The 16,118-nt window shown below is 44.6% G+C and overlaps 1 protein-coding gene across 1 annotated transcript in view; it reads right to left on the reverse strand.

The window, feature by feature from the left end:
• Lonrf2 (LON peptidase N-terminal domain and ring finger 2) overlaps window positions 1-10,624 on the reverse strand; it is a 38,263-nt gene extending 27,639 nt beyond the window's left edge. The window contains exon 1 of the mRNA XM_028775518.1: window positions 9,967-10,624. Coding sequence (XP_028631351.1) covers window positions 9,967-10,624 — 658 coding nt within the window. The remainder of the gene's footprint in view (window positions 1-9,966) is intronic.
• Window positions 10,625-16,118: the final 5,494 nt, after the last annotated feature.

Consider the following 16,118-nt stretch of genomic DNA (forward strand, 5'->3'; position numbering starts at 1 on the left):
CTTCTAGTTGATTTAATTAGTGTGTCCTTCAGTAACTCCCTCACATGGGTCATTCCACATTCATGTAAAGTGTCCACACATATTAAAAATATAAAATTAAAGATTACATCCAATCACTGATAAAATTAGCCAGGCTACCTTCAATCCTAGCTTCCTAGCAGGGGGTGCCATGTTCCAGGAGGTTGTTGCAGGATCTGAGAGATGGAAGTACTGTGTCTTCCTCAACCTGCTTCAGTGGATTATGCTAAGTGACTTGTCTGATGTCGAGTTGTCCTCATATTTTTAAAGCAGGCTGGTAGACTCCGATACTACGGCATTCACTCGGGATTTCTCATTTATGCCCACGTATAAGATTGGTTTGCACATCTTATCTCATAAAAGGAGATGTAAATACTCCTGTGGATTTTCTATGGTGTGGGATACAAAGGAAACAAGCTCTGAAAGTCTCCGTGCCTTGCTGGAAGACAACAATCCCTTAGCAACATTACAGCTTCTTTCAGATTAGTCATTCACACCACTCTTGTACTTCTTCCTGGGCCAGTTAGTGACAAATTATACAGCCCTCAGATGCAAGACCTGGGTTTGAAACCCACCATCCCTCTGCTTACATTAGCTACATGCTAGCGTAGTCTTGAAGTTGACTGGGTTACGGATACCTTTCCGCTCTTTCAGGTCATTCTTTCCTAACAAAGCATTGACGTTTACTCTTCACATTCCAAAGGCTGCTTTTCCTGGAGTCCAAAATTAAAGAGATTCACTTCTCACACAGACATCAAATGAATTCAACCATTTTCTAATCGGGGAGACTTAAACTGATGAAACCAAGGGAAACTGCCCATAAGTCACTCAAAAATAAATGGAAGAGGAAAAGCAACATTTAATTCTTTTGTGTAGAGGAAACATATGTCAGAAATCCTACATGCACATCTGCCACCTGACCTACATTTCAGAAGGGTCATCAGTTAACTCCACTGTAAGAAGGTGTCAGGAGGCCTCCTGAGACACTGCTTGTGAGACAAGAAGAAGAATGTGTACTTTATATTTCGAGTTTATTGAAGACTATCCTCCAGCTTTTCAGAATGAGCCTGCACGGTGACAGACACAAGCAGAATGGAGTCACTGTTCTGCTGTAAAGGCTGTTGAGTGTGTGAGAGAGGTGGAGTTGAAAAACCACAGTATTTAAAAGAAGTTCAATTAACCAACATCTAAAGCCGGAGAACTTGTGCCGAGTCCCTGGGAACAGCAACAGTAAGCAGCACACTCTCGGGAGGTGCGTACACATCTTAAGATTTATCTATTTATTCTATGTATGTGAGTACACAATTGCTGTCTTCAGACACACCAGAAGAGGGCATCAGATCCCATTACAGATGGTTGTGTGCCACCATGTGGTTGCTGGGAATTGAACTCTGGACCTCTGGAAGAGCAGTCAGAACTCTTAACTACTGAACCATCTCTCTGGCCCCCGAGTCCACATCTTAAATGTGTATTTTGAAGTTTGACTCAAGGAACCCTGAGATCACCACCCAGGTCATTCTCAGGACAAGCTCCTCATGAGTGCTCTCACTTGGCAGATCCCCGGTAAGAGTGACCACCATTCTGACTCTGTCACTAGCAAATGATGTGAACACCTTCTGGTCATTTCAGACTTCTGAGGAATTTGTTGCTTACAGTTAATTTTTGTTTTCTATTTGATCTTTGTTACAGACATAATCATCAGTGATCTTCCTACACTTACCTTTTATATTCAACAATCTTGATAATTCTCTTGGAATTTCTGGTAGTTCCCCTGCTGCATGCTAAGGCACCTGCAGGTGAGTTTTAGCTTTTCCAATGCTAACATCTTTTTATTTTCCCCTCACAGCATTGGCTAGCACAGACATGACAGTGAGCACCTCTGTCCCTTTAGGAAGATTGTTTTTCATCATTAGGGAGACTTGGTTTTTACCTCAAGCCTGTCATGGCTCCACAGACTTTGTGGGTGTTTCTAAACAAATATTTTTTCTTTTTATTCCTCATTTTCTGTGATGTTTTAAAGATGCACCACAATATTTCTCTTTCCCTTTTTTTTTCTTGTAAGTGTGTATGTGTGTTGGTCTACAAGACTTAACCTCTACGTGAGATGTGTTGACCTCCAGGGTTACCATTCAGTTCAGCGCAGGGAGATTCTGTTTTTAGTAGCTTTGGTTGATTAGAAGCACTGGATGATGTGGGATTGTTTTGTTCATTTGTTTTGGTCTTGCCGTTAACTTCTGCTGTTAACTTTGTCCCCCTTCTTCCCATATTCTTTGAATTCAATTTACTTTTCATTTTCTAGCATCGGAATAGGAGCCAGGACTTCACAGACTTTTAGCTGACCTTGGTATAACAGTGGTGTCCAGTTTTCGACGTTTATGTTTTTCTAACTAATGAATCAGTGAATGCAGATATGCACATGTCACAATGCACATGTGGACATCGTTAAACAACTCTTGAGAACTCGTTCTCTCCTGAAACCCCGTGAGAACTGAGGATCCACGTTAGATTGCCAGGTCTCTGCACAAATGATTGATTGATCCACTGACACATCTCACCAGCCCAGTATAATCCCATTAACCATTCGGGTCAAAGGTTTCCTCATTTTAATTTCGATTTCTTATCTGACCCACTTGTAACAGTGTGGTTGGAAGTTCCCATGCTTATGTTGATATTCTGCAGCATTGTTAAGGAGTGTTAAGAGGTGGGGCCCGATGAAGAGATCAAGCCAAGAAGCTTTGCTCTGATAAACAGGCTAATGAGGCCATCACAGAGCAGGTTAGTCACTACCATCTAAGCAAGCTCCGTGTTCCCCGCTGCATCTCCTTATGCAACACCCTCTGCTTCAGAGCAAGCACCTCTGCAGATGCTACTGTGGATTTCTCAGCCTTCACAACGATGTGAAATCAATGCCTTTCTTTTATAAATCGGCCAGTTTGTGGTATTCTGTCATGGCATCAGAGAACAAGAGTAAGAGAAGTGATGTTAAAAACACATAGCCTCATTTCCAAATGTTTGAAGATAGTGTGCACATCTGTCGCTTAAGTTCCTTTAAGTTTACTTACTGTTCAGATAATTCAACCTGTTTGATTTCGATGTATAGTATCTGTTGCATTTATCTTACAGGAGTTGGCCTACAGAGCAACAGGCCCATGGCCCTGTGAGTTGGAACAGGTGACATATTCTGCAGGTACTCTATGTAAAAACACCTTTGAAACAGAAACACCAAGGTGTCTCATTCCAACATACACTGTTACCTTCTTTCCTTTCTCTGTCTCACCAATTCTCTCCCTTTACTTCTGTTGCCTGGTGTGTGTGTCAGGTGCACACTCAGAACACTGCTTTGTCACACAGGTATCAGGAGCACACCCAGAACACTGCCTTTTCCCCGTTGAACCAGATGTCAGATCCTAAACACCTCCAGCCCTCTTAACACACTTTGGTGTAATTTACCTGATGCTGACTTTGTCACAACGCAGCTCTTTCTGTCCGTCTTTATATGCATTCATTATCAGTCTGACCATTCTTGTAGCAAAAGTTTTCTGGTAAATGAGCACTATCTAGCCAGGCTGCATCTAGTCTAGTCCGACAACATTTTAATGGAATATTCGGATCACTTACAGAGTAAAGGAAACCCTCACTTTTCCAGGGGTCATTCCCCCCCCCACTACTGTGTCCTTTAAAAGAATCATTGTATGTATGACTGGGGAGGGGGTTGTCTTGCTGTGCAGCTCACCAACTATCTGCAGACCATTCCCTTTATAAGCATGTGGCATCTGCTGACAGAACTCAGATTCCCCAGGCTGGTGTCTTCACCCACTGAACCATCTCAGTGGCCTCTTGATTTTCCTACCTTTTGGATAGATGGGATATTTTTGTTTCAGCTAAAGCTTTTATGTTTCAACATTTTATCCTTTTGCCGCTTGCTCAATTGAATACAATATACAAAGTGACCAGCAGACGTCTAGCATTGTTACCACAGCGAGGCAGCACATTTACCACACAGTATGCATTGCTCATTCTGGCTCTGCACCCCCTCCATGTTTTGCCTTGATGGGAGTTATAAATGACACAAAATATTTTTTTTATTCATAGGGTTACATTTCTCATCTTCATCCCCTCCTTAGTCCTTTCCCTTGGGTCTCTTTTCTTCAGTGAAGCCTTTTCCTCAGGATCCTACAGAGCACAATTCTGACACTGATCATGTCCTTCAGCGTTGCTTGTAGCTTTGGCCTACAGCATCCCTACTCCCTTTCCAGTTGTGAAAGGCATTTCTGGTTGGAAGATGACTTCCAGATAGGCTTTTAAATTCTTTTTTATTTGCCTATTCTTTCAGTAATCTAAAGATGTCCCACTGTCTCCCAGCTCCATTAGCATTGTGTGGAAGTCTGCTGCGGATCTTCTCTAACTGCTTTCAAACTTTTCCTTATGTTGGTTCAGTGTATCAGTTTTCATCAACTACAAGAATATCTTGGCTTTTCTTTTTCCTTAAGTATTCTCTCTTCACTCTTCATCCAGGGTCCCAGCTTCATAGATCTCGGAACCTTTGTCTGTGTCCTGCACACTTTTGCTCTATTGGATCTTGGTCTCACTGTGATCCAGTATGGACACATTCAGTTAATTTGTGTCTTGGTTTCCTTTCTGTTGCTATGATAAAGACCATGACCGAAAGCAACTTGTGGAAGAAAGGGTTTATTTGGCTTATATGTCCCAGGTCACAGTCTACTGATGGAAGTCAATGTAGGAACTCAAGGCAGAGCTGAGTCATGGAGGGATATTGGTTACTGGCTTGCTCCTCTCAGGCTCACACATTTTCCTAGGGCTAGCACTGCCCACAGTAAGCTTGTCCCTTCCACAACAATCATCCATTAAGAATATGTTCCACAGGCTTGTCTACAGACCAGTTAAACAGGGTCATTTTCTTAAATGATATCCCCTCTTCTCAGACAACTCTAGCCTCCATTAAGTTGACAAAAACCCTAACCAATACAACCTGTTTTGGGGATTTTTCTTCTGATGTGTGCAGTCTGATTTGTTTGGTTTTTAACCCATCTAATTAACTTCTAATGTCAGACACAATCCTAGATTATCCAGTCTTTGTGCGTGTGTGTATGTATGTGTGTGTGTGTATATGTGTATGTATGTATGTATGTATATATGTGTATGAGTGTGTATATATGTGTATGAGTGTGTATGTATGTGTAAGTTATGTGTGTATGTGTGTATATATGTGTGCATGTATGTATGAATGTGTATGTATGTGTGTGCATGTATATGTGTATGTATATGTCTGTGTATGTATGTATGTGTGTATATGTCTGTATGTGTATGTATGTATATGTGTGTATGTATATGTGTGAGTATGTGTAAGTGTGTATGTGTGTATGCATGTATATATATAGGTGTATATGTATATGCATATGTCTGTGAACATATGTATGTGTGTGTATGTGTGTGTGTGCATAGCCAATTGTCTGCTGAACTCATTATCTTTTCATCTATCCTCTTTAACATATGTATATGTGAATTATATTCACAACTTTTTGGTAAAGATTACTCAAAAAGCCTCTATGTAACTTGGGGGAATCTTACCTTGTCTGTGGAAGGAATCAAGAAAGAAGTATTTGGGACAAGTGATAATGTTTGCTACAAACACAAACTCTCTAACTCTAAACATCTGTGGTCTTTCTCATTGTACCTAAACTTCTAATTTGAGCAAAACCATCATAAAATCTAATTGTGTGTGTGGTGTTTCTTTGTGTAGCACTGGGGAATTGAACTCATGGCCTCATAAATAATAAGCATTCACACTACCATTGAGCTACATCCTCAGTCTCCTTTTTCATTTATGTACGTTGAAACCAGGAGACCTGATTTTCTTTTCTACTCTTTGAATAAAACATTAACAAAGGATATATTCAATATTAAGTTGTCCTATGAATGGATTGAAATTGTCAAGGTTTTAGACTTGTAAACTGAGTTCTGAAATACACATATATACATACATGCATGCATACATACATAAAAAGCTTAAGACATAGTTATATAGCCTATAAAACTATCAGAAAGTTAACACACATGTAATCTCCATGACTAACTGCATCACTGCCCACAGATCCCACATGCTTCCTCATATTCAATAGTTTCCTTACCCAAAATAACCACCACTCTTACCTCTTACACCCTGTAGTGGCTTGCCTGCTCACCCTCAAACAACTGGAATCACAGTAAAAATGCTTTTGTGTCTGGTGGTTGTTTCTTCTCTTCTTTTTCAGATTTTATTTTTTTGGAGAGGGAGTATGGTACAGAATATTGAATCTGACACACGATAAGCAGCCATCCTAGCCACTGAGTTATAGCCCCTGTTATGGTTTGTATATGCTTGGCCCAGGGAATGACACTATTAGAAGGTATGGCACTTTTGGGGTGGGTGTGGCCTTACTGGAGTAGGTGTGTCACTGTGGGCATAGGCTCTAAGATTCTTAACCTAGCTGCCTGGAAGCAAGTCTTCCACTACCAGACTTCAGATGAATATGTAGAACGCTCAGCTCCCTGCACCATGTCTGCCTGGATGCTGCCATGTTCCCACATTGATGTTAATGGACTGAACCTCTGTAAATTAAATGTCCTTATAAGAGTTGCCCTGGTCATGGTGCCTATTTACAGCAGTAAAACCCTAACTAAGAAGTTGGTATCAGGGACTGGGGTATTGCTGTGATAGGCCTGACCATATTTTTGTTTGGAAGAATGTGGATTTTGGGACTTTGGATTTGGAAAGTTGTGGAATGCCTTAAATGGGGCTTAATGGGCTATCCTAGCAGGAATACAGGACTTTGTTACTGAGAGTGATTTGAATTGTGCAGACCTGTTCCAAGAGGTTTCAGTGGAGAATTTCAATATGTGACCTACAGACTGTTTTTGTAGTATTTTGGTGAAGAACATGGTGGCTTTTTGCCTTTGTCTGAAGAGTCTGCCTGAGGCTAAAATGAGGAGACTCAGATTAATTGCATTGACAAAGGAAGTCCCAGAAACACACAGCAGAGACTTTGTTTTCTGGTTAAGTCTCATGAAGACTGTCTTGAACAAACACAGCAAGCTTAGAAAGGAAAAATATATAGTTCAAGTATTAAAGGGGCACCAGGAAGTGAAATGGAGCTGAATCCTGTGTTCTAGAAGATGCCAGATTAAGGGAGTGGCACTTTGGGGCGAGATCCTACCCAGCTAAATTTAGATCCAGGCTTGGAGGTATACACTTTTAATCCCAGGAGATAAAGCCAAGCGGATCTCTGAGTTCAAGGCCAGTTCAGTATAGAGCAGGCTCTACGTGAAGAAGAATTTAAATCCAGGCTTGGTGGACTACACCTTTAATCCAGTGTTTAGGAGACAGGCCTATAGATCTCTGAAGTTCAAGGTCAATCTACAGAGTAAGTTTCAGGAAAGCCAAGCATAGGCAGAGCAGGAGTCAGAAAACAGAAAGCTGTAATAGACTAAGGGCGCGGGGGTGGGGGGGGACATGCTCTAGTCTCAGAAAGCATCAGAACACGGCAGCTTCAGCCATGTGGCTCTGGCTTTAGAGTGAAAAATAGAAGGGACTACTGGGACAACTGATGCTGGTTAGCTGGAGCTAAGAAATTAGCAGTGATTAAGAAGAGACCAGCATCACTGAAATACCTCCTGGGAAGTGTTTTTCTGAGAGCACAGAAAAGCTGTGTTCCAGAGATAGCCAAGGTTATACCTCGTGCTGCAGCTGTACTTGGTAATAAGAGTCACCCAGATGGTACTGGTTGTAAAGGCTTGAAGGGATCATGGAGATCAGCTAAGGCTTGGTACTGTGAGATGCCAGGGAAGGTCATTGGTGAAGGTGCAGCCTCAGTTGCAGTTGACTGCCCAGGACTGAAGGGGTCATGCAAAGGAGTTGAGGCTTGGCACCATGAAGAGAGCCTATGATAGGCTATTGATGAAACCTAGTTGCAGCAGAAGACTCCAGCGACCTGGAGATGTCAGTACCATGAGCTGATCACCAAGAACAGCAGCAGCAGTGGAATGGATCAACCTGAGCTTAGAGTCCTTCAGAGGGCAGAGCTGGAGAAATGACAACAGCCCTTTGGAGGAGCCCAGAAGATCATGTGTGGATCCCAGACATTGAAACAAGAAGCTGTAACATTGAAGTTGCCTTGGAGACCCCAAGATATTCAAGATGCCAGAGCTGTGGACTATCTGCTGAGGCAAGTTGTTAACAGGGATTGGAACCAGAGCAGCCAACAGTTTGTTGCAGGCAACAAAGATGAAAAAGAAGTTGTAGAAATGAAGACCACTTTGACATCAGACATGGACATGTAGGATCTGGACTCTGTCCAGCTGGTTTCCTGTCTTGCTTTGGGGATTACAGTTAAGGGATTAGATGAATCTCAGAAGAGACCTTGAGGTTTTGATTTTTAATACTGTTGAGACTCCTGTAGATTATGGGGGCTTTGGAAGTTGGACTAAATGTATTTTTATTATGCTATGTTTTTGACATGGCCCCCATAGACTCATATTTTTGAACAAGCCTATAGGGGCCACCAGGAAATGGAATGGTATTGTTTGTATATGCTCAGCCCAAGGAGTGGCACTATTGGAAGGTGTGGCCCTATTGGAGTAGGTGTGGCCTTGTTAGAGTAGGGGTGTCACCGTGGGTGTGGGCTTTAAGTCCCTTATCCTAGCTGCCTGGAAGTGAGTCTTCCACTACCAGCCTTCAGATGACGATGTATAATTCTCAGCTCCTCCTGCACTATGCCTGCCTGGATGCTGCCATGTTCCTGCCTTGATGATAATAGACTGAACCTCTGAACCTGTAAGCTAGCCCCAATTAAATATTCTTATAAGAATTGCCTTGGTCATGGTGTCTGTTCACAGCAGTAAAACCCTAAGACAGCCCCCACCTATTTTTTTCATTGTTAAGACAGGGCTTTGAACCACACTATAGCCCAGGCAGGTAAACTTACCATTCTCCTACCTCAAGCTCCAAGTAGCTGGGATTGCAGACAGACCTGTTCTGACGGGCCTGGCAGCCCAGATGCTCTCTCCCTGCAGTGTGTTTGTGGGGTTCTCATAATGGAGTGTACTGCAGCTGCTTCGTTCCCTTTCTCCTCACGAAGGCTATACTCACCCATTCTGCTCTTGTTTTCCATTTTAGTTTTTAATTTATGTGTGAATACTTTGCCTACAGGTATCTATGTGCACTTTGAACCTGGCTAGTTTCCAAGGTGGTCAGAAGAGGGCGACAGATCCCCTGGAACTTTGTAATTTCCTCACATGAACGCGCTGAGAACCAAGAGCAAAAAGTGGTCTTAACCAGTGAGCCATCTCTCCAGCCCTAGAAGTAACTTTAGTGATGGTGTGTACACATTCTGTACAATCGTTTGGTGCAGACGTAAATATACCTCTTTGAACTGTTAGAAACAAGTCATTTAATAAATAGACACTACCAAACAATTTTCCAGGAAGATACTTTGCACGTGACCGCTCTCATCTTCTCCAACATCTAAACACAGGTGGAGGTCTTCAAGTGAAAAAGTCCTGTCTGACCTAGGGAGTGCAGTGAATGTAAAAAACACAACGGACCAAAACAAACAAACAAACAAACAAACAGACTGATCTTTTAAATACTGAAGACACATAAATAATATTCCAGATACAGAATAGAAACCGCTGTTAAAATATCACTTGCTTCTGGTCACCCTACTTAACATATCTACCAGAAGATTTATTACACTCCGCGGCTTACACTACAGCTCTTTGGCTAACACTGCTTTACGGCACGCACTGCAGCCATGGGAGAGCCACAGTGCGATGTACCTGGGGTATGACACTGGCCACCCTTCAGGGTGAGGCTGTGCACCTTACTACCGCTGAAATTAAAATGCGACCGGCCACCGCCCAGCCCTGTGGTCACCCTCGAGGCTGACTCACCCATGTCCAGGGCCTGCTGGCACCTGAGCAGCGCGGCCTCGGGCTGCTGCTGGCGCTGCAGCCCCCGCGCCTGGCACGCCAGCCTACGCAGGCGACACTCGGCGGGGAAGCACCTCTCCAGCAGCCCGCTCAGCACCACGTTCACGCGCCGGGCCTGCGCCCGCGCCGGCACCTGCTCCACGCAACGCTTGCACACTGTGAGGCCGCTGGACAGCGTCACCGGCTTGTAGAGCAGCCGCCCGCAGCGGGGACAGCCCAGCAGGTCGCGCGGCGCCACGGGCCCCGGGGCCCCGGATGCGCAGCCGCTGGGCCTCACCACCGCAGGCGGCCTTTTTTCGCGCAGGCCCAGGGCGCGCGCCAGGCCGCTCGCCAGCTCGGATAGCTCTCCGGGCTGCAGCGGGCCGAGCAGCGCAGCGCCACGGAACGCGCCGATGGCCTCGGGCAGGCGGCCTGCGCGGGCCAGCGCTTCTCCCAGCTGCAAGCATAGGCCGCGCTCCGGCTGGGCCAGGCCAGCCAGCAGCGAGCGGAAGAGCTCGGCCGCCACCTCATAGTCGCCCGCGAGGAAGGCCGCGGAGCCCTGTCCCTGGGGCTCCGCCGAGGGCTCCTCGAGGCTGCGGCGCACGCCCTGCGGCTCCGGAGGCGCCGGCTCGGGGCTCATCGCGCGGAGACCGGGATGCTCGGCAGCCGGAGCGCAGCCTCTGCCCTCTTCGCCGTCAGTCACGCGCGTCAGCGGACCGGGTGCTGCGAGCCACGGAGACCACGCACGACGGGCCCGGAGGAGAAGCGCAGCGCAGCGCGCACGCGGCCCAGCCCTGGCTCAAGCGAGACGCCGTGCGCGTCCCAGTGCGCGCCCCAGTGGCTCACGTCAGCCAAGTGGCCGTGGGAGAGTGGCGACCCCCCTCACAGCGCTGGCGTCCTGACTGAATCTTTTTTTCTGCTCCCCGCAGGCGGCCCCGCGCGTGTGCGTGCGCATGCTCTCCCCGCCGCTGCGGAGTCGTTGCGCAGGCTGGAGCTGAGCATCCGAGTGTCCTCGTGATCCTGCTCTCCTGCATCTTCGTACCTGCGGGTTCCGCAACGCCATGCTGCACAGAAAACCCTGAGCTTCTAGAAGGCAAAGAAGGGAAAGTTTCCAAACCCTTCAGTAATCCCTAAGAGAATAAGATCCTGCACATGAGACCCAGCGCTCTCCAGAAACACAAGAATCCAGACAATGAAGATTATTTACATATGTACATATAAATTTCCAGTTTACATGAAACGTTTTGAAACAAAACTACAGTAATAAGCAGATTGAAGGAGAAAGGATATGCATACAATGTTATATAAGGGAGTCCTTAGGGGTGATATGTCTTCATTGTGGTAATGATCATAATACCAGGCAGGTGAGCAATCAGACAAGGTAACCAAGGAAACCGCAGCCATGACTCCTGATGGTTGAGAAGTCCTTTGTAGTTAAATCCTCGGGAAGCCAAGCCGCAAATAGTTTGTCTCCACTTAACAAAAACCAAAGCATAGGGACATTTTCCGTGCACACAAGTGAGTGCACAAACGGATAAGAAAGCGGTTAAGTTAAAACTTCGAAAAATGAAAGTGATGTTGTCATGATGAGGTCCACTAGGGTAGCAAGAGCTGATTCATTGTCTCTGTGGATTTAGAAAAATCAAAGGGCAGGGAAAGCGAGAGATCTCAGGCCCAGCTAGGTTCACTTGAAAGCAAAAGCAGGTGCATACTTCAAAGCCCAGAAAGAAACGGACTCCTAGTGGGTGGGATCCAAACTCTAGGATCTAAGTTTGTCTGGCAAAGCCAAAAAAACATTCACGTCTGTGGATAGGACTGGGTCTTGGGGATTCGATAATCCCAACAAAGAAAGGAAAGTGGGTACTATAAAAAAAAATGGCTCTGAGCCGAGTTTCCTTCTTCCCTCACCCGGTCACCTTCCTTGCCTGTTGTGAAGCCTGACGGGACCCTACCACAATGCTAGAGCAGAGAGGACATGGATAATGAAGCCTCATTGGTCCACCTGCAGCTTCGCAACTTGTGGCTCCTCCTACTCCTCTGCCTCCCTGAACTTTTCAACAGGTAGACTGTGTATTATTCATCTAATAATGACTTGGGGTATGTCTCCCAAAGGGTGAGGAATTCCTTTTAAAAACTGCCATGCTTCCATTAATCAAACAGAGTCGCTTGATATCATCGAAGACCTAGTTAGTTCATAAGTCTAGAATTGTCATTTCACTAAGAACAAGCATGAAATCTGCTACTCAAGTACAGCCTATAAAGTAACACTTGGAAAAATATTATATATACAAACACACAGACATAAAGACACACACAAACACACACATAGACACACATGCACACACAGACACACATGCACACACACAAACACAGATACACACAGACGTACACACACACACACATAGACACACAAACACACAGACACACACACATAGAAACACAAAAACACATACACATAGACACACAGAGACACTCACAGACATACACACACAGAGACGCAGAGGTATTCATACACACACAAAGAGGCAGACCACAGATTCATACACACAGACACACACATAGAGACTCACACACAGACACACATACAGACTCACACTTACATACTCTCCCACACAGACCCACACTCATATACTTTCATACAAACACAGATACACAGACACAGAAACATACACACATATATAAACATACATATACATGTACATAGACACTCAAGAGATGCACACACATACACTGTAGTTAGTGGAAGAAAACAATATCAAAGATGCTTATTGGATAAGATGAGTGAGTCAGGAAAAAGCCAATCTGATGGAGACATTTTCTGAACTGAGGTTTCCTCTTCCCAAATGACCTCAGCTTGTCTTGAGTGACAAAAAAATCCAACCAGACAGCTGAAGATTGATTTTGAAAGTACAATACGCTAAGTACTGCTTGCTTTATTGGGGGAAACAGTTTCAAATCAGTGACCCCAAACTCACTGAAACTCTTTTGAAATTTCCTTCTAGACTCTAATGGACTGTGCTTCAGGTGTTTCTAGAATGAGTCTTTCTCTGTCCTCAAGCTTCCGTCTGAGTCTATCCTTAAATTCTTTTGTTATCAGAACTAAGAACCTCAAGAGTAGAACCCTATTTCCTGAGTATCATGATGGCTCAGTTGGGAATCCTGGAGATTTCCAATAACACTTCTTTCCTGTCTCTTCTTTAATTGCCATAAAAATAAAACATGTTTTCCTGCAGCGTTAGACAGCAGCAGAAGCATTTGGCCCAGTCTTGGTTGTGCCTGTCACTGGGTGCGTAGAGACACTGATGGAAGAGCAGTAGCAACACTCTATCAGATCTCCAGGATCAAAAGAAACAGGAAAGCACAAGATGCTCTCTAAAGTATAAAGGGCTAGATGAAGGGGCATCATTCTTAGGGTAGCCAAGATGTTACCATGTTTAGGTATCATCAGACTCGGGGTGGAGGGTAAGCAGCATGCCAGATTGTACCTCATGAACATGGCAGGGACCACCAGAGTGGCAGCTCCGTGTATATCAGTGGGGTAGAGATGTAGGGGGAGGTGCTGATAGTAAAGTCTGGCTCCTTAATTGGTTCTTGATTTTGTCAATAAAGAAGGCGGGAGCCAATTGCTGGGCGAAGGGTAAAGGTGGGACTTCCAGGTCCCAGGTGGAAAAAGTGAATCGAGGAAAGAGAAGATCCCTTTTTAGCCAGGCTTTGCAACAAGAAGAAAGCAGCAGTCATGTAAGATTTGGGGGTAGCTACAGTGGGTGGGCTCGGCCACTGGTGGAGGCTGGCTGATAAGGTTAGGGCAGAAGATTCTGTACTCAGCAATTGTGCTATCTGGAAAGTTCTAAAATAATAAAGCTGTCTAAATGTTTTTTATTCTTGGAACAAAGATGGGGGGAGGAGAAAAAGAGAGAGAGAGAGAGAGAGAGAGAGAGAGAGAGAGAGAAACAGGGCAATAAATGGTAGCTTGGTGAAGCTAGCCAGGAGGAACAAGAGGAAGCTGGACCAGAGTGCAGGCAGCAGCTCCAGAGTCACAGCTACCAGACAAGTCAGGAGTGGAGCCAGTGGCAGGCAGCAGATCTCAGAGCTAAGCCAGGAGCAAGAGCTAAAGTCCTGGGCAAAGGAGGTAGCATGTTTTAAATTTACACACAACAGGGTAGAGTTGTAGGTCAGCATCTGGAATTGAGTTTGCAGGAGCCCTCATCTTGTCACGATGGGACCCCTAAAGCCACTTCAATATATTCTACTGTCACCCCTGGGCCATGTTGAAGGTCATATGTGGTGGGTTAACTACTTCAGGTGTCCACAGAACTGGGAGGTGCCATATGTAGACTCAGCCCCTCCTGGAGCAGCCTAGGCTGGCCTGGTTTCAGATCCTCCCTTTTGTCTTCCCCTCTTTGCTGTTTGAGAAGACCCATTCACTGACTGCCCACTCGGGCAGCTGGCTTTCTTTTCCTGTACCTTGGCAAGTAGGAATCCATTGTAATTAACTTCTGCCTAATTATCAACCCAATTAGGAACTTCTTTCCAGGCTCCTTTTGTACCTGTCATGGTTAATTTATGTCTTAGTTCATTCTCTACTGCTATAATTAAATGCCTAAAAATGAGTAATTTATAAATAGAAAACAAAACAGAGGTTTATTTCACTTACAGTTCTGGAGGTTGAGGAGTCCAGGATCACAGCTCTGGCAGAAGGATAAGTCTGCATTTGTGTGACAGAGAGCAAAGGAAGGAAGGACATTCACCTCCATGATATGGATCTTGATCTATCCCTGAGAATGAAGCCCTAATATCCTGGTTGCCTTTAAAAGCCCCAGTTTTTAATACTGTTACAACAATATTAAGTGAAGCACCAGCATAAGTTCAGAAGGAAACATCCCAGACTGGGACATCAGAACTGTGGTTTTAGATTAGTTTCTGTTTGTGTTTGGTTGTTGTTGTTTTTAGGATTTTATTTTAGTGACATGTATACATGTGTGTATATATATATATGTATCCTCAGAGCCCCTACGTTGGATCCCCTTGAACTGGAGTTACAACCTGTTGAAAGCTACCCACTGTGGGTACTGGGATCTAAACTCAGGTCCTAAAAAAAAATACAGTCTCCACTGAGCCATCTCTCTAGCCCAGGACTGTGGTGTTGTCTTCATCATATTGGTTATCTTTAAGGCAGCTCCTTCTTGGTCACCTGGGTTCATTTAGCAGAGCCTGTGGTATAAGGTACAGTAGGTACAGAAAGGACAATACCTTATATTTCGATGCTCAAAGGGGATCGAGCAACTAGCAGCACAGGTGTTTGCTAGTGCTGCTTAGAGAAGCATTATCTCGTGTCTCCGGTCGTTTAACTATTGAATGGGAATATGCATTTGGACCTAAGCCACAGGCAGCTTGCATTTTCATGGGGTGCTACGCCATTCCCATAGCCCACTGAACCTTATTAGTAAACACTAAGGATATACTCAGTGGTATAATTTCTGTGTTCTGGATAATTATTATTACAAATAACAACATTCATCTAAACATACTGAAACCAGGCCAAAGTGGACAAATCAGAAGGGACCCTAAGGATTTATGTCAAAACCAAAATCGAGAAACAAAGCTGACATACACTCTGGGGTCAAAGCAGGTTAAAGAAAAAGGTGCTTATGTACTTCACGGTAAAGTGTTTGCAAGACTGCAGAAGATAGACGAGAGCAGAAGATGTGGTCCAGAGAGAGCCAGAGATAAAGAATTAGAAGTCCCAAGTTTGAATCCTGGTTCTGCCTTAACACATGACAATTTCAAAGCTTTAAACTTGGTATAGTCTTTGATAAAACAAAGCTCATAAAATGTATCTCAAGGGAGCCTTCTGAGAATTAGCCAGGATTGCAATACAACTTCCTCTTCCAGACAGAAGTCCTTATGGGGCCTTTGAGTGGTGCCCTGATGCATGGGTCCAAGGCTGAGAACCCATCTCAACTCTTGTACTGGCTAAAAAGATGTATGGTAAAAGTGAAAATCACCTTATTATCAATTTTGAAAGGCATGGTACTGCCCAAAAATCTCTCCACTGTGTTTCTATGCTTCGTGCACATTTGTTCAATCTATAGACCCTTCTTTCATTTAACCAAGCTAAGCCTAGATACCTTCCT

The sequence above is a fragment of the Grammomys surdaster genome, unplaced genomic scaffold, assembly GCF_004785775.1.
Source record: "Grammomys surdaster isolate TR1022 unplaced genomic scaffold, NIH_TR_1.0 255, whole genome shotgun sequence".
NCBI classification, from domain to species: domain Eukaryota; kingdom Metazoa; phylum Chordata; class Mammalia; order Rodentia; family Muridae; genus Grammomys; species Grammomys surdaster.